We start from the raw sequence: 27,118 nt of genomic DNA on the forward strand, positions 1-27,118 counted from the left end.
TGGGAAGCTGTGCCCCCGGCTGGCGCCTCCCGCAGACAAAGTGCCTGGGCATCTGGATGTGCAGTGCGAGTTGCACAAATTGCTATTTCCACGCTGGGCCGTGTTAAAGACAAAATGTCAGCTCGATACCCAGGCGAAGAACCACAGCTCGTGTCATGGAATGTCTGTTTATTTACTGAATCGAATTCCTACCCCACTGCTGCGTTTTTCCCATCCACCGCCACCCTGCAGAGCTATAAATATCTCCTGAGTCACTTCAACAGTGCCTTAGAAATGGTGTCCCTTCACTTTCTGTTTAGGGAGAAACAGAAATAGTGCTACCATATGGCAGCAACAGCAGTGTCTAATATCCTAGTTCTGGTCTCCTATTTTGAATGGTGGCTTCTGGGTTACGATTTTTTTTTTTTTATTCAAAAATTTCCCTCACTGACAGATACTATTAGTTAGAACAGACCTTAAGCTGCTCCACGAGATGTCAGGCCTGGAAATTTTCCCCAGGCGGTTTGCACACTGATCACTGGCATGGAGAGAAGAGCAGTGCATGACCCTCCCCTATGTCAATATTTTAAAATGGATGGAGACCAGCATTGTGGCCCATGGGTTAAATCACCGCCTACAATGCTGGCTTCCTGTATGAGCGCTGATTCGAGTCCACTCCACTTCTAATATTTCCCTGCTAATGTGCCTGGGAAAGTAGTGGAAGATGGCCCAAGTACCTGGACCCCTGCCACCCACATGGGAGACCTGGATTAAGTTCCAGGCTTTTGGCTTCAGCCTGGCCCAGCCCTGGCCATTGCAGCCACTTGGGGAGTGAAGTAGTGGATGGAAGAGCTCTCTCTCCCTCTCTCTCCATTTCCTGTGCAACTCTGCCTTTCAAATAAATAAACGAACCTTTACATGAAAAGACAACTGAAGATGGGAAACCGTGACTTAGTGACCACGTGTTGTCTACCCAGCTCTTCCCTTTGCTTGTGCTTGTCTGCCTGTACTAGGCTAGGACTTAGTTACCATAATGAAGTTTGAGGCTGGACATCTTTTCAAAGACAAATGATTTCTTTAGCTCACTGTAAGAGTCTGAATGCCCAAGATCAGGCAGCCCAGCCCCATTGATTCAGGTGAGGCCTTAACAGCAAAAGGCACCACGGTGGGCGTGCACGTGTGAGCTAGAGACCCCCACCAGATGGGAACCCAGAGAGCCAGAGTCCCACAGTTCCTTCTGAGGCCAGTGCCTCCACCCACATGATCCAACAGCCTCCCACTGGGCTCCACTTCTCAAAGGCCCAGCACTTCCCAATGCCACCGCCCTGGGGACCCAGAGTCCAGCACATGAAGCCTTAGGGGGTACATGCAAACCACACCCATCCACAGCAGGTGGCAAATGATGAGAAAACCCCAGTGGAAGCCAATGGAAGTGAAACACGGGAAGAGAACAGGACTGGGCCAGTTTTGGGACTGGCTGGAACCGGAACTTCAACTCCGCTGGGGCCCTTGGGTTCTGATTTCTACTTCTCCCCGTGGGGTTGTCACATTATTTTTGGGCTGGACACAACGGCTAGCAGATCTGGATGCCGGCCCTCAGATTCCGTAACCAAGGACTAAAATGGCTCCCCTGTTCCAGATCTGGTTTAAGAGTCCCCATGAGGATGGTGATAAAGATACGTCCCTAGACCCACCCTGGGACTATTCTGTTGTGATAAGGGGCAGAGACATGCCAGGAAGGTAGCCAGGAAGGCAGAATCTGTTACTAAAAGACTGGACAATGGCACACGGCGGTTCAAGGCACGGGTGCCAGAAGCAAACTGCCTATGTTTGAACCCAGGTCTTGCCACTCCGTAGCCGGACATCCTCATCCAAGCTACTTAACCTCACTGTGTTTCAGATTCCACAGCTGTACATGAGGGCGAAGATGCCAACAGAGGCAATAATAACCTTACAAAGCAGGTATTGCGAGAAGTTAATGAATTAGGTGAAATCTTGGAAGACTGCATGGCCCATAGCACTGTGGAAGCGTTCCTGCTTATTAGTTACCTCCCACAGCCTAGCACCCTATTTTGAACAAATGGTTTTACCAATAGATGCATGTTTGTTTCCAGAACTGGTTCTTGGGTACACAGTACAAGTCCAATGTCTCCAATTAGGTAATGTGTCTAAGGTACACATTTTAGGGAAGTCTCATTACATTGTCCTTCCTCCACAAAGAGAGAGTATTCTACATCCTCAAGTGGCCTCTGGAACATGCCTCTCCACCCGCCCCATAATCAGGATAAACACTGGTAGTGGGGGTCAAGGTAAGCACAACACAGCTGCCATTTGTAACACTGGGGAGCTCACCCCTGGTGTTCTGACCATGAACAATAGTGCTTGTTTACCGGTGTGTATATTCCCACCTGCTGGTAGAACTATGGATCGACCCACCGCCACTGGTAACTGTTGTGGGCAAAGGTAAATGTTTGCCCCAAGTGGACTTCTGGGGGTTTTCTTTGAAATTGATCAGTGTTATCCATGAGCCCTCACGGACTTCAGGCTCCTGTAGCATGACACACATAGAACAAAAATGGGGGCTACCGTTGTGGCTCCAGCGTTTAAGCCACTGCCTCAGATGCCCATATGAGCACCAGTTCAAGTCCCAGCTGCTCCACTTCTGATCCAGCTTCCAGATAACGCACCTGGCAGGGCAGCAGAAGATGGGAGATCCTAATGAAGTTCCAGGTTCCTGGCTTCAGCCTGGCCCAGCCCCAGCTGTTGCAGTCATTTGGGGAGTGAACCAGCCAATGGAAGATCTTTTTCTCTGTCTCTCCTCTCTCTGTGACTTTTCCATTCTTTTTTTTAAGAATTCAGAGTTTATTTATGTACTCATTCATTTAATATCTAGCCTTTCGGATAAATAAATTTTTTAATAAACCAGCAATGCCACTGCCTTGAGATAACACTATTAGCATTTCACATATCCCAATCATTAACTAAGTGCTATTTACTGAACATCTATTATAGAAAGGCCTCTGGCTCTTGCTGGAGATAACAGGATGAGAAAAGACCAACACATCTTTTGTCAGGCAGAATTTACAGTCTAGTTGGGGGAGACAGACCTTAATGAAATAGTGATGCAAATACATGTGAAGGTGCAACTAAAGGTACACATGTAGTGCCAAGATCTGATCTAGCTGTGAAAATGTGTTACCTGAAAGGTTGTGAGGAGGGGACTACTGAACTGAGAATGGAACAAGTTAGCAGGAGTGTGCCCAACACACATAGGAAACCCAAGGTCCCAGCAGAGGCAGGGAACATGGCGAGACCACAGAAGCTTCAGTGTGGCTGCCATCATCTGCAAGATAAAGTTGAGGAGCTGGGAAGACTGTAAACCTGGAATAGCTTAGTATCCTTCGTTTAGAAAGTATTCTTCATTCAACAAATTTTTCTTGTCTATGAGGAGCTAGGGACACATTTAAACAAACTGGATTTAAATCATACACTGCCGTTACTATGGACAATTTTGTCAAAAAACAAACAGTAATTTAACATCTTATTATTGCAAATATGAATTGCACCCAACTTTCCACTATTCTTAACAATGCAATGACAAATGTCTTTTTTGTTTGTTTGGTTTTTTGTTTTGTTTTGTTTTTGTTTTTGTTTTGACAGGCAGAGTTAGACAGTGAGAGAGAGAGACAGAGAGAAAGGTCTTCCTTCCATTGGTTCACCCCCCAAATGGCCGCCACAGCTGGCGCGTTGCACCGATCCGAAGCCAGGAGCCAGGTGCTTCTTCCTGGTCTCCCATGCGGGTGCAGGGCCCAAGGACTTGGGCCATCCTCCACTGCACTCCCGGGCCACAGCAGAGAGCTGGGCTGGAAGAGGAGCAACCGGGACAGAATCCGGCGCCCCGACCGAGACTAGAACCCAGGGTACCGATGCAGCAGGTGGAGGATTAGCCTAGTGAGCTGCGGCACCGGCTGACAAATGTCTCTGTGTGTGGATGTGTATTCAAACATTTCTTAGCATACATCCCTGCAAATGGAATAGCTGCCTGGGCAAATCTGCCAGCATTTCACTCGTAATCTCATCTGGGAAATCAGCACGCTCAGCTGTCAGAATCTGATGCTGTCTTTGAAGTTGGTGCCACTATTACATTGGGGTTTTGTTTGGTTTTTTTTTTAGATTTTTATTTTATTTATTTGAAAGAGTTACAGAGAGAGAGGTGTTCCATCTGCTGGTTCACTCCCCAGATGACTGCAATGGCCAGAGCTGAGATGATCCAAAGCCAGGAGCCAGGAGCTTCTTCTGGGTCTCCCAAGTGGGTGCAGGGGCCCAAGGACTTGGGCCATCTTCCACTGCTTTCCCAGGCCTCAGCAGAAAGCTGGATCGGAAGTGGAGCAGCCGGGACTCGAACCGGCGCCCATCTGAGATGCCGGCACTGCAGGCCGCGTCTTTACCTGCTACGCCACAACGCCAGCCCCCACCATTACATTTGGGAGCATTCTCAGGTGACTTTTAGGATTTGCTTCTTCATTTGCTTCAGGGTGTGAGGAAAGCACGTCTATTCGACCCCCAAGGTTTCTTCTAACAACCCCACATGGACTGCCACAGGATTATTTTTAACTTCAGCTGCTCGGAAGCCCGACTGTCCTCCTCCCTGGCTCCACAGGAGAGGCTTCCTTCTCTGACCCTGAAGGCTCTTCCCCCGGACTGGGGACACGCCGGAAGAGAGGCAGCTTCTGACACTCCTTTCTTCCGTTCTGGCCTCCTACCTCGCCCACTTCCAATTTCACGACCTAAGTTCACTGCCCTGTTAGAGAAAAACCCACGGAGTTTCAGTTCCGTCACAGACCCAGGTGGTCCACACTGGGCTTCTCTCCCCTTCAACATCTGCGGGTATTGCATTGCCCTCAAAGCTTAGTCATGCTCAGGGTGAACGTCTGGGATCCTAATGACCGACACAAACTGACAGCATTCACATCTTCCTTTAGCTCCTGTTTGCATTCCATTTCTCCTGTCACCTGTCACAAAGCACACCAAACACCCGAGTAAGGGAAAGAGCTTATTGGGGAAAACCCAGCAGACTGGAGGGAAGGGGCGAAGAGGGAAAAGGAGAGAAAGAGGAGAGAGGAGAGGATAGATTGGGAGGCTAGAGAGGAGAAGAGAGACAAGAGGGGCCAAGCGAGCCCCGTGTTCAGGAACAGGCCCTTTTAAAACTTTGCTGGAGGGCGGCAGGGAAGCAGGAGCAGCGAATCCCATTAGGATGGCGGTGGAGCTTGACCACAGCGGTTGGGCCATGTGGCCACCTGGCTTCCAGCAATGGCGGCGGGGGCTAGAGCCTGGGATGTAAGTCAGGGTGTATAGATCGCGCCATAGATAAAACTGCGCCACCTCCACTACCAAAAAAATAATAAATAAAACCACAACCAGCAACTACTTCAAGGTCAGCGGGATGCTCTGGCCTTGTGCAGGGAAAGTTCCTAACCGCGCGCTGGGCACGGTGCTAACTGCAGTACAGAGGCTTCCCGTGTCAACCCTCGTCACTAAAGGCCCCATCGACTTGGGGGAAGCTGAGAACTACCGTGAGGGGCGTGCCTCCACCTGGTTTTAAACGGAGATTAAAAGAAAAAAAAGAGGAAAAAAAAAAAGAAGAAGAAAAAATACAAAAAGCAGGGAAAGCATCAACGAAAACAAGCAGGCAAGCCAGGGTTGAGCCTCCCGCGCGGCCAGGACGCCTCCCAGCGGCCGACTTCCTGCACGCTACGCTTCCGGCTTCGCGCTGACGTCACTAGCGAGCGCCTTTCGTCGGCCCCAGTCGCGTACGTGGAGGGGCGTGGCACGTCGGCGGCGGAGGCGGGCCTTCCGGGTCTCGCCCAAACCATTTCCGTCGGGAGGCGGAAGGCGTCCCGGATGGTCTCGCGCGCGGCCTGTGCGAGGTGAACCCTGAGGCTGCCGGCGGTCCCGTGCCGAGGTCTGTCTCATGCTGCGGGCTGCGGCCAGCGGCCTCCGCTCGCACCAGCGGCGCTGAGGCGCCGGAGCCGCGCGCGCCATGTCGTCGGGCCTCCGCTCCGGCGACTTCCCCCGCTGGAAGCGCCACATCTCGGAGGAGCTGAGGCGCCGGGACCGGCTGCAGAGGCAGACGTTCGAGGAGATCATCCTGCAGTGTGAGCGCGCCGTGCGGCCGGGGGTGGGGTCCGCGGAGACACGTGGGCGCCCGGGGAGGCCGTGCGGGGCACCGTGCGCTCGGGCGCCACTCGCCTCTGCCGCCCTCCTTGCCTCGCTTTGATCCTTGCGGGCGACTGTGCGGGGTCTGCCCGGCTCCGCTGGGTGCACCTGCAGGCTCCGGAAGCATCCGCTTTGGGGGATGGCGGTGGTGAGACCGGCACGGATTCCAGGCATTTTGGCCTGAGGTCTTTGATGGCTGGGGCCTCTCCTGCGCCGCCTTGGTGTTCTCGTCCCGAGTCTGGACACGCTTTGTAGCTGGGGCATAGCCTCTGCTGCTAGCTAAAACCCCCAGTTATGGCTTTCTTCTCCGCCACTGCTTGGGACTCAGGATGCCGGAGTGGACCTCCAGAGGCGGCTGGTGGGCGCCCGCCTGCCCCGTCTCCCGGTTTCGCCGTGGGGGAGAAATTGCCACTCTTTGGCTCCGAGTGCCCATCTGTCCCCGGAAGTCACCCTGAGCTGTGGGATGATGCGGTTCTAAGTCATAGTTGGCTTCTGATTCTTACTCTCCTGTTCGAGAGATGGAGAGAACTTCCGTCCGCAGGTTACTCCCCAGGTGCCCCAAGGGCTCTGCCTAGGCCCCGGCCAGAACTAGGAGCCAGGAATGCAATCCAGGGCTTCCACGTGGATGGCAGGGACCCAGTTACTGTGTGGGGCGCAGGCTTTTTTTTTTTTTTTTTTTTTTTTGTAAAGATTTATTTGAAACGCAGAGTTACAGAGGACAGAGATCTTCCATCCGTTGATTCACTCCCCAGATGGCCACAACGGCTGGGGCTGGAGCTGGGCCCGGCAGAATCCAGGAGTCCCCTCCAGGACTCCCACGTGGGTGCAGAGGCCCAGGTACTTGGGCCAGCTCTGCTGCCTTCCCAGGTGCACCAGCAGGGAGCTGGATTGGAAGTGGAGCAGCCGGGACTGGAACCGGTGCCCATGTGGGATTCTGGCATTGCAGGCGGCAGCTTCACCCTGCATTCCACCCTGCCAGCCCCGTGCAGCCATCTTAACCTGCTCCCATTTACGGATTCTGGTTGTGTTTCATTACTGGCCAGCAAACTTACCTGCCCGTTAGCATCATCTGGAGGTCTCAGAAAATAATTGCAAAGCCCAAGCCATACCCCAGAACAAGTAAATCAGAGTAAATGGAGACAGAGCAAGGGGGCCAGTGTTTTTCAGTGCTCCCCGAATGGTTCTACTGTGGTGCCAAGTTTGAGTACCATGGTAAATTGGCATATGCTATTTTATTCTGAGCCGCCCCCCCCCCCCCCACGTGAGGAAACCAAGGCAGAGAAGTGAAGTCGCTTCCCTGGGGCTGCACACAAGTCACACGGGTGGTGAGGGATTCCCACTTGGGCTTGATGCAGAGGAAAGGGGGCGCTGTGCTGCTGTGGCGCTCCCCGCGTCTCCGCCAGCCCAGTGCTCTCAGAGCGCCCTGGAGAACCTCTTACTCAAAATGCAGTTCCCTGGCAGCTCATGTAAATTCAGTTCATCAGGTGTTTGTTGAATGCTTTTCTTGAAATAAAGTCTGAAAGTTGGATTGGATTGGGGGCTGAGTCACCCTTTGCCAAGTACCTTGTCATTTGTCTGGGTCTGATTTGCTACATCATAAATGGTGTTGGAACTCACCTGGCTACTTCATAAAAGCAGTGCGGTGCACATAAGTGCTTTGAAAGCCATCTGTGTAATAGTCTCTTAACTCTAGGGTGCCTGTGATCTCACTGACACAGACAGAATCCTTTTCTGAACCTCAAAAGCAGTCATCAGATGCCTCCAGATGGGGTGGGAGAGTGTGGAGCCAGCAGAGCTGGCGGTCAGTTGTAGAGAGGAGACGTGAGTGACGCTGGACTGGAGAGTAATGTCTGTCTGACAAGCCTCGAGAGGAGATGGGGATGAGAGGCTAACAGGCAGGAAAAACCAGACAGTGTGGTCCCAGGAACTGACATCTGGGGAGCTTGCTCCAATCTTGTCGTTTTAGCTTCCCAGGCCAGGCGAGTTCTGAGCCTTCATCAACCCGCAGTCTACTGCCTGTGCTAAGCCTGCCTCTGAATCTAAAGACAAAAAAGAAAAGAGGCTGGAGAGGCCGGGAAAGGCTCTCTTCCGCCTCCAGCCTGCTTCCTCTGGTGAGAGGCACCCTTGGGAGGATCCTCTCAAATGCCCGCATCCTTGAAAGGCCCGAGATTCTCACAGGGCACCCAGCTTTGGTGTCACGATTTGCAGACCTCAGTAGAGCCCTTTGACTTGAATTTAAGCCTTTCTCTTGTCTCGGTCACGTGTTCAGTGTTGAAACCACTTCCTGGTTCACCTGAGCTGATCCATTCAGTTAATAGAGATGAAGAGTGTTTCTGGTTTTGCCAAGAAATTCCATTTTCAAATATCAATGAGAAATGGAAATTGTGATTTTTTTTTTCCTTAAAGGTTTATTTTATTTATTTGAAAAGCAGAGTTAGATCTTCCATCTGCTGGTTCACTCCCCAAATGGCCACAACAGCCAGGGCTGGGCCAGGCTAAAGCCAGGAACATGGAGCTACATCTAGGTCTCCCACAAGGGTGGCAGGGGCCCAGGCATTGGCCTGTCCTCTGCTGCTTTCCCAAGTACATTAGCAGGGAGCTAGATCAGAAGCAAAGCAGCTAGGATTGGAACTGGCTTTCTGATGCAGGTTACCTGCATTGCAGGCAACAGCCCAACCCACCGTGCCAAAATATCAACCCCAGAGATTCAAGATTCTTTAAGAAGAGAGACGTTTTTTACAGGAATAGTCCCTGGCACAAGCCCTATCAACATCTTATTCCTGAGCAATTCTAATCTGAAGTCTTGTAGAGTTTGTGACAACTCCTACCAGACAGATATTCCACAGGCTCCCATGGTGCTCTTGGGGCTCAGAATGGCAATTCCAAAGTGTGATGCTTTGGCATGCTGGGCTGAAGAACAGACTCAGAGCCTAGGGCTCTGTAACCTTCCCTTGTTTCTCCCGAAGCACAGGGAGGGTCATTTGCTAAAGTTCCCTTACCTGAGAAAACCTGGAAAGAACCATGATTGTCTTAAATTCCCTCCCCAGGAACCTTATCGAACATTCTTGAAAGATGAGACATTGATAGCACCCACACAGGCATTTTATCTGTTTGTTTTTTTGATAGGTAGAGTTACAGACAGAGAGAAAGATCTTCCTTCCGTTGGTTCACTCCCCAAATGGCCGCCACGGCCGACGCTGCACCAATCAGAAGCCAGGAGCCAGGTGCTTCTTCCTGGTCTCCTATGCGGGTGCAGGGGCCCAAGCACTTGGGCCATCTTCTACTGCTTTCCCAGGCCACAGCAGAGAGCTGGACTGGAAGAGGAGCAGCCGGGACTAGAACCAGCACCCATATGGGATGCCGGCCTCCATCTGTGTTTCTAAGGCAGCTCCCTGAGATAACCTGGGTGACTTTATCTGCATCGTGAGAGCCCCTTTGTTCTGTCTTCCTTCTTTTGTCCAATGAGAAGGGTATTTTAAGTTTCAACCATCTGGTCCCTTTTCCTGTATATTTTGTGTGACTCCAATGTTTATGCACGTTGATATGTTTATAATGCTTTCCTCTAGCTAGCCTGAATTTTTTACTGGGATATTGGCTGTGACCTGTTTTGATAGAAAAGGGATTGCCTCTTTTTTTTTTTTTTTTAAAGATTTTATTTATTTATTTCAAAGGTAGAGTTACAGGGAGAGACAGAGAGAGAGAGAGAGAGATCTTGTATCTGCTGATTCACTTCCTAAATGGCTGCAATGGCCAGAGCTGGGCCAGACTGAAGGCAGGAGCTTCTTTGTGGTCTCCCACGTGGCTGCAAGGGCCCAAGCACTTGAACCATCTTCCGTTGCTTTCCCAGGTGCATCAGAAGAGGAGCAGCCAGGACTTGAACCCGTGCCCATATGGGATGGTGCCCCATCACTGGTCCCAGAGATGACCTCTTTTCTGCCCCTCTTGCACTTCCCATCTGATCTCGGTGGCCCCATGTCTTAAATTTATGTTGAAAAAGAACTCTTTCTTCCTGCATTCTGTCTGACAAATTAGCATCTTCCCCCAAGTTGCCTAAGCAGCAAGTCTGCCTGTGAAACTGTCAGCTTCTACAATCTTATTTCATCATTAAGGAAAAGTCTAATTTTTCATCCTGCTCTCATGTGTTGGCTCCAGCCTTTTACCCACAGCCATGGCCCGGGCAGCTCTGAGAATCCTTCTGGCAGGGACTCAGATGTCATCATATTTTTATTTTTATTTTTTAAGATTTTATCTATTTATTTTGAGAGCTAGAGTTACATACAGACAGTGAGAGGGAGAGACGAAGACAGGTCTTCCTTCCATTGGTTCATTCCCCGAACGGCCGCAGTGGCTGGAGCTGCACTGATCCGAAGCCAGGAGCCAGGTGCTTCTTCCAGGTCTCCCACGTGGGTGCAGGGGCCCAAGGGCTTGGGCCATCTTCTACTGCTTTCCCAGGCCATGAAGACTTAAGTAAACTTATCAAATGATAACATTCTCCTGTGTTGTTGAAAGGTGCAAAGCACTCATTTTTCTGTTGATTTTGGTGTTTTATTTTATAATTCCCAAGGTAGAAACATAAATTTGGAAGTAGAAAACAATTTCAAATTCCTTTCACAAGGATCATTCTTGCAGGTGCATTTCCACTGGTTACTGTTTCTGGGTTGCCCAAGCTTAGGCCAAGAAGCATCTAAGGAATGTATGTGTGTTCCTGGGTTTTATATGATTTCTGCAGTAGATGATAAATAGTACCTCGTTCTTTGATAACTAATAAACATGAAACTTCCCTGGGTCACCTCCTGTTTTTGGGAGATTTTTTTGTTCTTTGCCCCAGACTTTATAACATATAAACCAGACATGTGTTAATAATAAATAACTTCTAATTTTTTTAACATAGACAACAAGTTGCTGGAAAAGTCGGATCTTCATTCGGTGTTGGCCCAGAAACTACAAGCTGAAAAGCATGACGTACCAAACAGGCATGAGATAAGGTATTTTGAAATGAACCTGTGTTGTTGGTTTTTTTTTTTTTTTTTAATTGTGTTCTGCTGAAATTTGTCTCCATTCAGTTCTCACTTCTCTAATTTAAAAGTAAACTGTGTACTCCAGCCTTTCTTAGCTCTTTTTAAATGAGCAGTGCTAACACCAAGTAACTAAACTGTGTTTTGAAGGACATGTGCATAACAAGGAGGCATATAATCAGTGCAGTCCTGTCAGCTTACATAGTCTGGTTCTCTTCTAACCCTACCAAGGTTCACATCTCTTGAATAATCAAAGACAAGTAAGTATTTCTGAGCAGATTACACAGATCTTATTAGTACAAGATGGATGGGTATATACCCATCCATAGAACATAAACTGTGATCTATTCAGTGTGGATCTATTGGATTTTTTCCCCAAGGTAGAACTTCTGAGTGATAGAACTTCCATGCACTGGTTCACTCTCTGAATGCCTGTAGTAGCCTGGACTGGGCCAGGCTGAAGCTGGGAGCCTGAAACTATCCGATTCTGCGTGAGTGGCAGAAATTCAAGTTCCTGAGGCATCGTCTGCAGTTCACAGGCATGTTGGCAGGGAGTTGGATTGTAAACAGAGTGGCCAGGGACTTGAACTGGCACTTGATGTGGGATGTGGGTGTTCAAGCAGTAGATTAACCTGTGCCACAGCACCTGCACTATTTGAATTTTCAGCCCAATTATCCCAAGAGATGAGCTGCAACAAGCTTTTTTATATTTTTTGTTTATTAAAAGGGTAAGCCTTATTAAATACACATGTACATTTGAGTGGGGTGTTTGATAAGTTTACAGGCCATATGTGGGCCATTATGTGTTCTCTGGGTTTTTTTCTATTTTTTAAGATTCATTTATTTATTTGAGAGGCAGAGTTACAGAGAAGGAAAGGGAGAGATAGAGCTCGCCACTCCCCAAGTGCTGTAGTGGCTGGAACTGGCCAATCTGAAGTCAGGAGCTAGGAGCTTCTTCCAGGTCTCCTATGTGGGTGCAGGGGCCCAAGCACTTGGGCCATCTTCTGCTGTATTTCCCAAGTCATTAGCAGGGAGCTGGTTGGAAGAGGAGCAGCTGGGACTCAAAAATTGGTGCCTTTATGGGATGCCGGCACCGCAGGCTGAGGCTTAACCTACTAAGCCACAGCACTGGTCCCTACTGTGGGTTTCTGATTTGCTTGAAAGGCAGAGGGGAGGCAGGCAGAAAGATCTCCCAGATGCCTGCAACAGGCGGGGCTGGGGGAACCCATTCCAGGGCTCATCCATTGGTGGCAGGGACCCAGTTAATCACTAGAGCCTCACCTCTTATTTCTCAAGGTGTGCATAAGCAAGAAGCTAGAATCTGGAGCTGGGGTGGGATTTAAACCCTGGCACTCTAATGTGGGGTACAGACATCCAAGTGGCATCTTTTTTTTTTTCTTACTTTATTTTAAAGAGTTACAGAGAAAGAGGGAGAGACCAAGATCTTCTATCCACTGGTTCACTCCCCAAATGGCCACAACAGAAGCCAAGAGCCTGAACTCCGTCAGTCTCCCATGTGGATGGCAGGGACCCAAGTACTTGGGTCATCTTCCATTGCTTTCCCAGGCACATGAGCGAGTAGCTGGATGGGGAGTGGAGCAACTGGGACTTGAACCGTCACCTGGATGCCAGTTTTGTGGGCAGAGGCTTCACTCAGTGTGCCACATGCTGCCCCCTAAGTGGCATCTTAACCACGCTACACCAATGCGTACTGTGTATTTTTTTAATTAAGGGTGATGGCAAAAAAAAAATCTGAAATCCAAAGTAGCTTAAGTGGGCTTATTCTGGAGTCTCGTTCTTTTTTTTGAAGTGTTCATGATGGTTGAATATTAGATTTGGTCGTTCGTATGAAAGCAGTGCCCATTATTGCTTTCAAATCTATATACTTTGGGGGTGGCACTGTGGCATATCAGGTAAAACCGCAGCCTGCAATGCCGGCATCCCATTTGGGCACCGGTTCTAGTCCTGGCTGCTCCTCTTCCAATCCAGCTCTCTGCTATGGCCTGGGAAAGCAGTAGATGATGTCCCAAGTCCTTGGGCCCCTGCACCCACATGGGAAACCCAAAAGAAGCTCCTGCCTCCTGGCTTCAGATCGGCATAGCTCTGGCCATTGCAGCCATCTGGGGAGTGAACCAGCGGATGGAAGACACCTCTTACTCTCTCTGCCTCTGCCTCTCTGCAAGTCTGACTTTCAAATAAATAAATCTTAAAAAAAAAAAAATATATATATATATATATATATATATAGTTTTGCATATTCAGGAATTGTTAAAACAAGGTTGGTAACTTAAGATTTTAAGAAAAAGAAAATGGAGACGGTAGGTATTGCTTTATTTAACCCTGAAGCTGAATCTGCTAGGTAACCTGCCTGCCATCGATGTTTGCTGGCCTGGCAAGGGAAGCTCCTGAGTGTAGACAGAGTAGGGGAGGGGAGATCTCCCAGAACAGCTGGTGTGGCCCGTCCTGGGTTCCGTCCTCACTTAGTAACAGGTGGCATCCGTTGTGGCTGTGGCCCTGAGAGGCCTTCTGTAGTCATTAAGATCATAGTTGCATGTTCTCGTTAATGTTGAATGTAGATGATGCTATTTCATCTTTCTTATTTAAACTCAACCACTTGAAAACTGTTTTTGAAAAAAGATTTGAGAGAGATGTTTTCCATCTGCTGGTGGGCTCCCCAAGTGGCCACAACAGCCAAGGCTGGGCTACACTGAAGCCAGGAGCCAGGAGCTTCTTCCAGGTCTCCCACATGGGTGGCAGGGCCCAAATTCTTGGGCCATCTTCCACTGCTTTCCCAGGCCATTAGCAGGAAGTTGGCTCTGAAGCAGAAAAGCCTCTGATAGAGAATGCAGGCGCTCCAAGCAGCAGCTTAAGCCACTGTGCCACACGAGTCCCCAGGTGCTTGATGACTGTCGTCCTGTATCTTGTGCTTGTCAGTGAAGGGCGTTTGCTTGGCAGTTCTGGCGGAATTTCACTGGAATGGTCTTTCCGTCGGAGACTTTCCTTTCCCACAAGCGTTATCCGTAATGAGCTATCCTCCTGACTGCCTGGTTTCTATTAACGGGATCCTTGTCGTCCCACCAGCCGTCCATGGTTCCTTTCCCCTTGGTATCCTGCCCCTCTCCTTTCTCTCTCATGCTGCCTTTCAAATGCATAAAACAAATCCCCCCCCCCCTTTTTAAGTTGTTGTTGTTGTTGTTGTTGTTGTAAGCTTATTTTTATGTGCAAGGCAGAGCAGCAGAGGGATCTTCATCTGCTGGTTCATCCCCCAAATGCCCCCAAGGCCAGGAGCCGGGAACTCCATCAGGGCCTCCCATGTGGGCAGCAGAGACCCAAATACTTAAGCCATCATCTGCTACTTCAGGGCTCAGTACCCACTGTGCCAACAAAAGTGTCAGAAATTCTAGGGGCGGGGCCTGTTAACCTGTGTTAAGAAATTCTTTAGTTGGTTCTTAGATTTGAGCCCCGCCCTGCTGCTCAGTTCTTAAGCCAGCTGGAAATGGCAGATTGCTGGGCCTTGCTGGCGGAGCAGATCCCCTGTGGGCGGGACCCGGAAACGGCTCCCTTGTTAGTGGACTGTTAAAGCCTTGTCCTCTGTCTTGATGAGCGTGACTGGCCTGTCTCCTTGCTTTGGTCCCTGGCAGTTCTGTGTCTTAGCGTACTGAGACTTACGCCCTGGGCCTTCCTGGGACTCTGCCTGTTGAACACGGGATAAAGCTGTTTGCCTTTCAGGACTCATTCATGCAGAGTGGCTGCTTCCTGGAAGGAGGGACATCTGTGCTTATCCCACATTTCTTACTTTAAGCATTCGATAAGATAGTTTTGCCACTTGCTAGTCTGTTCCTTGTTTTGTTTTGTTTTGTTTTGTTTTGTTTTTTGTTTGTGTTCCCTTTTTTGGAGTAAGGAATTAGAGACTGAAAACAGGGATAGTAGAGCCAAAGCCTGCTGAACTGTTTGAGAGAGAGCATTGGCAACTTTCTGCTGTGGCCTGGGAAAGCAGTGGAAGATGGCCCAAGCGCTTGGGGCCCTGCACCTGCATGGGAGATTTGGAGGAGGCTCCTGGCTCCTGGCTTCAGATTGCACAGCTGCAGCCATTGTGGCCATTTGGGGAGTGAACCTCGGATGGAAGACCTTTCTGTCTGTCCCCTTCTGTGTCTGTAACTCTACCTCTCAAATAAATAAATCTTCAATGTTAAAAAAAATACATGTGGCACAGTGGGTTAACCTGCCGCTTGTGCTGGCATCCCATTTAAGAGCATCAGTTCACGTCCTGGCTGCTCTGCTTCCAACCCAGATAACTGCTGGTGCACCTGGGGAGGCAGTGGATGATGGCCCATCCCTGGCTGTTGTGGCTATTTGGGGAGTGAACCAGTGGATGGAGGATCTCTCTGTCGCTCCACCTTTCAAATACATAAATAAAACGTCACCAACAACAAAGTACATATAGAGACGGAAGGTGAGATTGGGAAAGCTACTATACTTTCTCCATCTGATTATATTCCAGGCCGTGTGGACTGAGCAGTTCTCCCTTGTTCTTCCAGATAGTCCAGCTGTCTTTTCTCCATTTGCCAGCTTTCCCTGGGTGATGGTGTCAAATACTCAGTAGTCTGACAAAGCTCATCAGTAGCCCTAGCTGAGACCTTCCCCACCTATTGAGCTATAAATTCACCATTCTAGCCATCTGCTGCTGTTTCTGACATATGCCAATCTTGGCAAGGTTTCAAACCTGCATGGACAGCTGGAGGTGGTCTGAGCTCACTTCCGTGACCTCAGGTACATTTCTTTGCTGCCTGCTTCTGTGTGTCAGCATCTAGCATAGCACTGACCTTGACATTCAGACTCGAGCAACCGATCTCCGCCTGGCAGATAAACTCGGTGTCCGTAGCTGAGCGCTGCAGAACTCCCAAACAGTTCCCCCCACAGTTCTGCCATCTACCTTTCATTAAAGGCCTTAAGTCCCCCTCGACTCTCTCTCCACACCCCATGTGCAATTATCAGGCAAATCCCATGGTCACCTGTCCAGGATAGGTGTAGGCTCTGAACACATCTCTCCACCTTCGCTGTTTTTACACCATGGTCCAAGCCACACCATCTCATGTCTGAGCTAAACAGAGGCTGCTTCCTGGTTTCCTTGTTTTCACCCTTGGCACACTGCAGCCCTAGCCATCTTTTAAAACGCGAGTCACTGCTCAAAGCACAACCGCCCACCCAGTGTACTGGCCCTGAGCTCCTCCTGTTGAGAGGGACCAGGGCTTGTTCCGTGTGTCGTTCTGGTCTCTGGTCATGCGTCACTTTCAGAAGTCCTCATTGATTGGCCTACACAAAGTAGGCCCCCGTTGTCGTGTCTGCTCTCCCCTGCTTGAACTTCCTCTGCAGCACAGAGCACTCCCGGCTTCTCAGTTGTTTATTGTCCATCTGCTCCTGATTGGTTGCCAGCTGCATGAGAGCAAAGCTTTGTCTCCCACCAGCACCATGGACAGTGCCTGGTACATGGTTGGCACTCAGATGCTTGGGAGTGGGCCCTGCTGGCTTCTCTGTGTTTACCTACACTTTGCTCGGAAGGCAGTTCCCGCCAGGACTTAGTGCTTCTGTTTGCTGTGTCGTGGCTCTCGTTTCTACTCTGCTTTTTGTGGCTCGTGACTGCAGCTGCTGGGGACACTAGGGTGATTCGAGGACTACGTTGACGTGTCCAGGTTGGAAATCCCGGAGTTGCTGTTCCACTGCCTGATTGGTCAGACTTGGTCTCTGATTTTCTCCCTCTCTTGGCATGCTTTCTTCACCTGGCTGGTGAGCTAGTCCTGGACACGATAGTGCATGGAATGACAGCCAGCTGCAAGAGATGGCCCAGCTGAGAATTAAACACCAAGAAGAGCTGACTGAATTACACAAGAAACGTGGGGAGGTAAAGATTGCCTCGATCCTCATCGATACAATGCTCTCGGGCCTGGTTGGGGGTGGTCAGGGAGGAGGAGTAGGTGCTTCTGGGAATTTACAACAGTCTTCGCTAAACTTGGCGTCACAAACTTTCTATGGAAGTGAAAGAGTGGAGGAAACTGAATAAGAAAATCCAGGCAAAGTGAGGCCCATCAGCAGGACAGAGAGCCAGTAAGAGACCTACCCAGTTATGTGCTTCAGAAATGGTGTGAGACACAAGTGGAGAAACTTTAACCAACAAGCTTGCCTGCTCCACGGCAGGTTTGACTAATGCCTTCAGGCTCCTGTGTGTGAACCCTGATATTCCAGAAACATGCATTAGAAAGAATCAAGTCCTATCCTCCATCGGAACCTGGTGGCCACCTGGAAGTGGTCTGTGCACACCTCCCTCAACAGGGAGCAGCGCAGACAGATTCCCTGTACATCCTGTTGGCCCTGTTGCTCCTCACCTGCCACCCAGCCTGGTGCTCGGTACCTTTGTCCAACCCCATAAGCTCCTTTCTTAAAAAGTCACCCACGATGTGATTTCCACATGAGGTCTAAAATCTCTTACTCATGAGAGTGTTCTTTCTCTCCCAGTTAGCTCAGCTGGTGATTGACCTGAATAACCAGATGCAGCAGAAGGACCGGGAGATGCAGGTGAATGAGGCAAAGTGAGTAGAGACCTTGCCCTCCTGGGGCCCATGGCGGGCAGTAGCCACACTGCAAGCTTTATTGCAGGGCATGCACGAGTTGGGATCCTTTTCTATGAGCTCTGAGAAGGAAGAGGCAAGGACAGTGCCCCTGAGCTGCTGGCATCCTCCTAGGGAAGAAAACTGGCCCCCACAAGTGCCCTGTGCAAGCTCTCCCATGGCCGCTGTGTGTGGGAACTGGCGTCTTCCTGTCGTGGAGGGAAGGCCACAGTATCCAAGTGCATGACCCTTGGGAGTGGGGGCAGGGTTGTGTTTGTGAGCAGGACTCGTGTTGCCGAGGCAGGTTCCTGGCAAACAAGAGAAGTAGGAACTCCCAAATTCTTGTACTTTAGAGCTAGAAGGGAGCTTGGGTCTCCTTATTTAGAGGCTGAGAATGGCAGAGGATTGGCTCAGGACTCACAAAAGGAATTGTAGAGCTGGTGAAACACGCAGTGTTTCCAGACTGGGAAGTCTTTTTACCACTCCAGTGGAGCGCCAGCTCCCTTCCGATTCTGAAGGGAGTTTCCTGTAAGCCACTAGGCTGGGCCTGGCAAGGAGATGGAATAGACAGTCCTGATGTTCCTCCCGGCTAACGGGGCTCATGCAGGGAGCGCTGTGCAGGGCCCTGGTGAGGCACCGTTCCTCCTCCAATGTCATGCTTTCAGAATTGCAGAATGCTTGCAGACTATCTCTGACCTGGAGACCGAGTGCCTGGATCTGCGGACTAAGCTTCAGGACCTGGAAATAGCCAATCAGACCCTGAAGGATGAATATGATGCCCTGCAGATCACGTTCACTGCCTTGGAGGAGAAACTGAGGAAAACCACGGAGGAGAACCAGGAGCTGGTCACCCGGTGGATGGCTGAGAAAGCCCAGGAAGCCAATCGCCTCAACGCAGAGAATGAGAAGGACTCCAGGTGGGCTCAGTCCACAGTTGGTGGTTCCCGTGTTCAGTAAAGGCAAATCTAGTTCTTTGAGAAGGAGCAAACACACCTGGCAGTTCTACCCACAGTGAGCAGAGAAAAACACATAAAGAACATTAGACATCGTGGCTATAAAAGAAATTTACATTACAGGGATATTGGTACAGCTGAGCAGCCCCTGTGTGACCATTCGGGGAGTGAACCAGCAGGTGGAAGATCTCTTTCTCTCTCTTTCTCCCCTACTCCCTCTTTTCCTCTCTCCCTTTCTCCCTCGCCCGCTCTCTCCCTTTTTTTCTGTGTCACTCTGCCTTTGAAGTAAATACAGTAAATTTTTTAAAATAAAGAAGGTAGGACATGGCCTTTGACCTAGACTGATAAAGACCAGACTACAGGTGTTGGTTTCTTCTGTGACACTAGGTGAATTTTAACCCCCTGCCTTGCAGAACAGATCTGAGACAGACTGCTAGCAAGCACCTTTTTTTTTTTTTTTGACAGGCAGAGTGGACAGTGAGAGAGAGAGAGACAGAGAGAAAGGTCTTCCTTTGCCATTGGTTCACCCTCCAATGGCCGCCACGGCTGGCGCGCTGCAGCCTGCACACCGCACTGATCTGATGGCAGGAGCCAGGTGCTTCTCCTGGTCTCCCATGGGGTGCAGGGTCCAAGCACTTGGGCCATCCTCCATTGCACTCCCTGGCCACAGCAGAGAGCTGGCCTAGAAGAGGGGCAACCGGGACAGAATCCGGCGCCCCAACCGGGACTAGAACCCAGTGTGCCGGCGCCGCAAGGCGGAGGATTAGCCTAGTGAGCCGCGGCACCGACTGCAAGCACCTTTCTTTAGGTTAGTGTTAAGCATACATGCCCACTGAGATTCTGCTTTTTTCTCAAAGATAGTTCAAAGTTTGTCTCTCCCAACTAAGAAAATGTTGGCAAATCATTTTGTTTTTGTAACTTGTCCTGTAGAACCTAATTTGTCCTAAAGAACTTAAATTTTTAGCTTCCAGTTAAAAAGAGGATAATGTACTCTCCCTTTTTTTGTAGAGGGAGATTATTTATTAACAAGATCTTCAATCATCTGGGTCTCCCACGTGGTGGGCAGGGGCCTAAACACTTAGACCATCTTCCACTGCTTTTCCCAGGCCATTAACAGGGAGCTGGATGGGAAATGGAGCAGGTAGGACATGAACTGGTGTCCACATGGATGCTGGCCTCGCAGGTGGAGGCCTCACCCACCATGCCACTTTTTTGAGCTACACACTTATCCTTCCCCAAGATTCTGATAGGAGTAGTTTTCTGGAGTAGTTTGCCCCATGTTGAAAATTAGCATTATGGTAGAAGCTTAAAAGAAATTAATTGGATGGACACTTGGTGCGAGGGTCAAGGTGACACCTGTGATTCCCACACCCCATATCAGGGTCCCTGGGTTACACCACCAGCCCTGCTCCTGATCCAGCTTCCTACTAATATGTTCACCGAGGCAATAGGCAATGCGCAAGCACTTTGGTCCTACCACCCACACTGGAGTCCTAAGTTTGGCGCTCCTGACTTTGGCCTGGCCCTGTGCCAGCTGTTGCAGGTGTTTGGGGAGTAATGAGAGGTCTTACTCTTCCTTGCTCATGTGCTCTGGCTCGCTTTTTGCCTTGTTTTCAGTTGCAGCATGGCCCTTGGTTGGAGCTCTATAGCAGTGCTAAAGTTCTAAATGGAAGGGCTTCCGCCTGGGGAGGACACCACAGTTAGAGCTGAAGTGCCAGGGAGCGATCGTAGGGCAGGCTTAGTGCAGACAAGAGCATAATACCTGAGAAAGAGACCCCACAGTGAGTGAATAGATGGTGGGTAGGGCTGCTGACCATACTGTGTTCACCCTGGAAATTCAAGAATCTCACTATACCTCATTGATCCGCAGCTGTGAAAAGGAAATAATAGTCCAGTCAGCCCTGTCCATGAGTTCCACATCCATGGGTTCAGCCCACCATGGATCAAAACTATTTACAAAATTTGTGCTGAGCTTGCAGTCTTTTCCTTGTCTTTGTCCTTTGAAAAAGTATAACCTTATGCAGCTTGACATTTTAGACTGTATTAGAAGTAATCCAAAGACAATTTTTTAAAAGTTTATAGGAAGAAAATAAAACAAAAACATTTTTTAAAAGAAAATAATACATATAGGAAAATTTGAATAGGTTATGTGTGAATATTCCTCTGAGCACCTGTGGGTTTTGGTGTCTGTGACTGATCCCGGACTAGTCCCCCTCGGGTACCACGGAACAACTGTGCTTCCCTCAGAGGGTTGTTAGGAGGAGTAGTGAGTTCAGATCTGTACAATAAACAGTGCCAAGCCGGAATAAGTCCTGAGCGAGTCTTACTACTACTTCGTGTTGTGGTCATGTGGGTGCTGTGTGCTGTTGGCTGCAGCAAGCCCAGTCAGGTCCACAACTGGCCCTCAGTCAACCTGAAGACCTTCCATCCCAAGAGGCCCTGGGGTCCTGACAGGCCCTTTCCTCTGCTAGTTCACCATGGTCCAATGTGATCGCTCCTCCGGCCTTACTCGTCATCATAGGGAGCCTCACTGACGTCCTGGGTTTGGGAATTTGGATATCTTTGCCCATGGTTATTTAAATGTGCTGAGTATTTGTTTCTGTTATCAGAACTAGTAGTTTATTGAGAGTCAAAATCCCATGCTTTGGTTGAGCAGACGTAAATGATGTTTTTTTTTAATAGGCGGCGGCAAGCCCGGCTGCAGAAGGAGCTCGCGGAAGCAGCAAAAGAGCCTCTACCAGTGGAACAGTAAGCAGAGCTAAGCAAAGCAGAACCAGGCTCCTAATGGTTTGGCTCTTCTTTCACAGCATTATAATGTTTTTATTTCTAGAAAAGTATCTTACCGATGTTAGAAGGGAAACTCTGTTTAGAAAATAAAACTGGGGCCAGCATTATGGCGCTCTGCCTGCAACACTAGCATCCCATGTAAGTGCTGGTTCGTGTCCCGGCTACTCCTAAGGCAGCCCCTTTAGCCCACTTGTTAGACGAGGATCTGAGGCTAAGAATCATTATACATCTTGCCTCAAGTCGTCAGTCTGTAGAGGCTGACCTGGGAGTCACACAATGGCTTCTGAATGTGCACCTTTAAGCACCATGTTACCTTGCCCATGTCCTGTGCTTTCAGAGACATTAAAAAAACAAGTAAGGGGCCGGTGCTGTGGCATAGTGGATAGAGTAATTGCCTGCAGTGTTGGATTCCCAAATGGGCACCGGTTTGAGTCCCAGCTGCTCCACTTCCGATCCAGCTCTCTGCCATGGCCTGGGAAAGCAGTGGAAGATGGCCCAAGTCCTCGGGCCCCTGCACCTGCGTGGGAGATCCGGAAGAAAGCTCCTGGCTCCTGGCTTTGGATCCACACCGTTGCGGCTATCTAGGGACTAAACCGGCAGATGGAAGACCTCTGTCTCTCTGTAACTCTGACTTTCCAAATAAATGAATAAACAGGGATTTTTTTTTTTTTAAAGATTTATTTATTTTGCTTGAAAGTCAGAGTTACACAGAGAGAGGAGAGGCAGAAAGAGAGAGAGGGGTCTTCCATCCGCTGGTTCTTTCCCCAGATGGTCACAATGCCCAGAGCTGTGCCAATCCGAAGCCAGGAGCCAGGAGTTTCTTCTGGGTTTCCCATGCAGGTGCAAGGGCCCAAGGACTTGGACCATCTTCCACTGCCTTCCCATGCCATAGCAGAAAGTTGGATCGGAAGTGGAGCAGCCAGGTCTCAAACTGGCGCCCACATGGGATGCCGGCACCACAGCAGCGGCTTTACCCGCTGCACCACAGCGCTGGCCCCCAGAATAAATAGTTTACAAAAAAAGAGATAAGTTTAATGAAGAAAGGAAGGAAGGGAGAGAGATGAACAGAAAAATTAAAAATATATGACCTAGCCCTGCTATCCATAACCTTAAGTCCTGGGGAGTAGTGGGTTATGTCGCCTGTGATGCCAGCCTCCCATATCAGAGTGTTGGTTTCCACTCTAGCTCCCTGCTACTGTGCCTAAGACAGCCAATGATGATTCAAGTGCTTGGGCCCCTGCCACCCATGTTGGAGACTCAGATAGAGTTCCTGGCTCTTGGCTTCAGCCTGGCCCAGCCCTTTGTTGTGGACATCTGGGGAGTAAACCAATAGATGGAAGAAATCTCTCCCCTTCCTCCCCTCCCCATCCCCTGCCCTCTGCTGTGTAACTGCCTTTCAAATCTTTTTTAAAAAAAAAAAAAAAAGCACATAAATCTACCACCAGTTTAAAGTAATAGCCTCATTGATCATTTTAGTTGTGTTTTGGTGACTTCTGATTGCTCACAAATCATGTATTTCTGATCACTTACTTGGGAAGGATTCTTTAAAGTAAAATTTGATTGGTGAAAGCTTTTGGAACTTACCGAATGTTGCCAAATTACCTTGCAAAAAGTTGTTCCTGTTCCTACCACTCAGGGTGAGTGTGAATTCTAACTTCCTGCAGCCTGCACACCTGGCTCCCTCACTGTTTCCTGTTGACGCTTTGATCAGTTTTCTGCCTCTCCTTGAGCCTGTGGTCACAATTGGCTTAGGAGCGGGTGCAGGGACCCAAGCACTTGGGCCATCCTCCACTGCCTTCGCAGGCCACAGCAGAGAGCTGGACTGGAAGAGGAGCAACCGGGACTAGAACCCGGTGCCCATATGGGATGCCAGCGCTGCAGGTGGAGGATTAACCTAGTGCGCCACAGTGCCGACCCCAGAAATTTTCTTTACTGTTGAAAAATAGTTTTGGAATATAGGTTTAGAATTGTTGGCTATTTTTTGAAATGTTGATTGCATCCTGATAAGTACAAGGAGTGGATTAAATTCAGAGCAGAATAATCCGTCAACCAAGGTCTTAATTTATGAGAGAAGAAGGGTTATTGTACCATGCCTTTGTTTGATTTTTTTGTATTTACTTGAAAAGCAGAGTTAGAGAGGGAGAGACAGAGATCTTTGATCCACTGGTTCACTTCCCAGATGCCGCAATGCTCGGGGCTGGGCCAAGCGGAAACCAGGAGCCAGGAGATTGTCCACATGTCCCATGTGGGTGGCACGGGCCCAGACACTTGGGCCATCTTCCACTGCTTTTAGCAGGGAGCTGGTACTGCAGTGGAGTAGCTGGGACACAAACCAGTGCCTATGTGGGATGCCATCATTGCAGGCAGTAGCTTAGCCCTCTGTACCACGATGCTGCTCTCTAAGCCTTTGCTTTTGATGTGTATCTGTTCTACCCTCAGAAGTGGAAAATTAACATCATGCGTTTTCCCAAAACCGTGAATAGTTGATCTGTTTACTTTGATTCCTTACAAAGGTGTCACTTGTCTGAGTGGATGTGGCCCAGTTCAGGCAGAGTGAGTGCTTGCTCAGGATCACACAAGAAGGCACTGGATGGATGCAGACCCTAGGGTTGCTGCCTAGAAAGGGCTGGGTTTGTTTGTTTGTTTGTTTGTTTGTTTTTTGACAGGCAGAGTGGATAGTGAGAGAGACAGAGAGAAAGGTCTTCCTTTTTCTGTTGGTTCACCCCCCCAAATGGCCGCCACTGCTGGCGCACCGCACTGATCCAAAGCCAGGAGCTTCTCCTGGTCTCCCATGCAGGTGCACGGCCCAAGCACTTGGGCCATCCTCCACTGCCTTCCTGGGCCACAGCAGAGAGCTGGCCTGGAAGAGGGGCAACCGGGACAGAATCCGGCGCCCCGACCGGGACTAGAACCCGGGGTGCCAGCACCACCAGCGGAAGATTGCCTATTGAGCTGCAGCGCCAGCCGAAAGGGCTGTTCTTAATCTGCTTCCCAGTGAAGGGATTTCTAGTCAGAGTACATGGGCAGTGTTGTAGAATTTTAGTAATCAGTTGGCAAATCACATCAGATATTGTGGTTTTGGGCTTGTGTGCAGTTCCATCTACTTGTCATTGTGACCGTAAAACCAAAGAGAGGTTGTCACAAGTTCAGGTCATATTTGCTCCCCTTGCCCTCTTTTTCTCCTCCTGTCCCAAACCTAGACCTGCATGAAGGCTGAGGGGAGTAAGCTGGGCCTTGTTCATCGTCCCTGCCTGCCTGCAATGTCTTCTACGTCCTGGTCAAGGATGTGGCACAGTTACACAGAATCCTAGAATACATAGCCAGGGACAGTAAGTTTACTTTGACATGGTTTAATTTGCTTGCTGACAAATTCTTAAGTATATATTTACATAATCCAGATAATTACTCATAGAAAAGGAAAAAAATCTTGGGGACGGTGCTATGGCACAGCGGGTTAAAGCCCAGGCCTGCAGTGCCGGCATCCCATGTGGGCTCCGGTTCTAGTCCCAGCTGCTCCTCTTCCGATCCAGCTCTCTGCTATGGCCTGGGAAAGCAGTGGAAGATGGCCCAACTACTGGACCCCTGCACCCACGTGGGAGACCCAGAAGAAGCTCCTGGCTTCAGATCAGCTCAACTCTGGCCATTACAGTCATTTGGGAAGTGAACTAGTGGAAGGAAGACCTCTCTCTGACTCTACCTTTCTCTGTAACTCTGTCTTTCAAATAAATAAAATAAATCTTGAAAAGGAAAGGAATGGAAAAATCTTGTTTTCAAGTTCTTACTTATTCATAGAGTAGGTAATGAAGTCTGGGTTTGTTATTTTGATTATTTACTTCTCCAGGAAGATTGCAATTTAGTAGGAGGTCGTTAAGACCAAAATAATTACTTGCCTTCCCCCAAACAGGAAAGACATGGCCCATTGAGTGTTTGGAGGAAGGGGAGTTGCAGAGGCGCTGTGTGTCGGTGGGAAAAGCAGCAAAAGGAGCGTGTTCCTGTGACTTGCTCGTGGCATTTAAACCAGATTTTCCGGAGTGTCAGAAGCAGAGAGTTTAAACATAGGCATAAAATTCCCAGTCAGAAGTAAATAATGTTTAGATTTTGCTTTTCTGGTTTTTAAAATAATACTTGAAACTAGGTTGTTAAACGTAACCGCTGATTTCAGGGTCCTGTTAGCAGTGTCCCATTCGTGTGAATTCTCCCTGCTCTGTCCCCTGACCTCTGCAGCACTACCCACCCCACACACCCTCAGTCCCTGCTTAGGGGAGCTGCTTGGGGTGAGCGCCGTAGCTCTTTAGCTGTGATGGACAGGTCCAGCTTAGCACTGGCTGTGTGGTTGTGGACTTCACAGACTGTTGCCTGTGTTCCAAGTGGGAGCTGTCCACACCCAGATGAGCCACTCTCTCTGACAGTTATTCTCCGTTGGGATCCGGGATTGATTTTGAATCGGTTAGATACTCCTTGCAGTGTTTCCCAGAGAACCCTAACCATGTCCCATGGCATGTTTGTGATGATGTTGGTGTGTGCAAGACAGACGCTTCACAAACCTCCTGTCTAGCAGAATCAGGAAAAAAATCTCGTGCCCTTCTTTGTAGGGACGATGACATTGAAGTCCTTGTGGATGAAGCCTCTGACCACACTGAGGAGACCTCTCCGGTGCGAGCCATCAGCAGAGCAGCCACGTAAGTCAATGGCTCGGGCAAGGAAAAGGAGAGCTCAGGAATGCGTTGACCAAGCACAGTTGGGACACAGCTAAATAATGTGGCCAGGTGCACCCAGGCCCTGCACAGTCACACCTGAGGCCTGTGACGGTGTGGAGCCGACTGTGCCTTTCCAGTTAATGGGAGGGAAGCACGGCACTGGCACCTCGCGTTTCTAAATTTAAAACCAAGCAGAGGCTTCCTACAAGATAGTTAAACGGCATGAAGCAGAGTGATTGTTCACATTGTGCTCTTCAATTCTTAGGAGGGCTCCAGGATGCGTTTGCTAAAACAGCACCTGGAGGATGAGCCTTGGCTGTCAACAGCCAGAAACTGAAGTCAGACAAATTCCCTGAATAAGGCTTTTATTCCAAAGGAAATTGATTTAATACGGAGGAACCTTGTTTCTTTTAAAACTTTCAGACTGGGGTTTCCCTTCTCCCTTCGCGCTGTTTCCTGGTGGCTCAGTACTATGTTGGGTTTCTCTCAGCTGGGGTTTGGGAACTTAATGGGAAGTGTACTCCCAGGTACCTGATTGTATGGGCTGTTTATATTGACTGATTATTTGGGCCAAATGTTTCTAAGGTTTAAACCTATCCTCCCCTCCTCTTTAGTAAGCGACTCTCGCAGCCTGCTGGAGGCCTTCTGGATTCTATCACTAATATCTTTGGGTAGGTTAGAAGACCTTCACCTTTCCTTTTTAAAATGTGTATAAGTATACCTAAGTGTATGTACATGATTTTTTTATTTTTTTAAATGTACACCAGAGTTTTCATGGTGCAGAGTGTACAGATGCCATAATTCCGGCCTTTCATTTAGCTTCTTCCTTTTTTCCCTGACTTCCTTTCTCAATCTTGCTGCGTGCTGAT

The 27,118-nt window shown here is 49.3% G+C and overlaps 1 protein-coding gene across 2 annotated transcripts in view; it reads left to right on the forward strand.

Moving 5' to 3' along the window:
• Nucleotides 1-5,872: 5,872 nt before the first annotated feature.
• ATG16L1 (autophagy related 16 like 1) overlaps nt 5,873-27,118 on the forward strand; it is a 42,581-nt gene continuing 21,335 nt past the window's right edge. The window contains exons 1-8 of one of the 2 annotated variants that reach the window (XM_062193560.1): nt 5,873-6,134; nt 11,087-11,180; nt 17,004-17,109; nt 17,721-17,794; nt 18,478-18,729; nt 21,448-21,513; nt 26,145-26,231; nt 26,864-26,920. In XM_062193560.1, coding sequence (XP_062049544.1) covers nt 6,020-6,134; nt 11,087-11,180; nt 17,004-17,109; nt 17,721-17,794; nt 18,478-18,729; nt 21,448-21,513; nt 26,145-26,231; nt 26,864-26,920 — 851 coding nt within the window. In that variant the 5' untranslated portion in view covers nt 5,873-6,019. The remainder of the gene's footprint in view (nt 6,135-11,086; nt 11,181-17,003; nt 17,110-17,720; nt 17,795-18,477; nt 18,730-21,447; nt 21,514-26,144; nt 26,232-26,863; nt 26,921-27,118) is intronic. The other variant, XM_062193571.1, reaches the window with a different exon arrangement.

The sequence above is a fragment of the Lepus europaeus genome, chromosome 1, assembly GCF_033115175.1.
Source record: "Lepus europaeus isolate LE1 chromosome 1, mLepTim1.pri, whole genome shotgun sequence".
Taxonomy (NCBI): domain Eukaryota; kingdom Metazoa; phylum Chordata; class Mammalia; order Lagomorpha; family Leporidae; genus Lepus; species Lepus europaeus.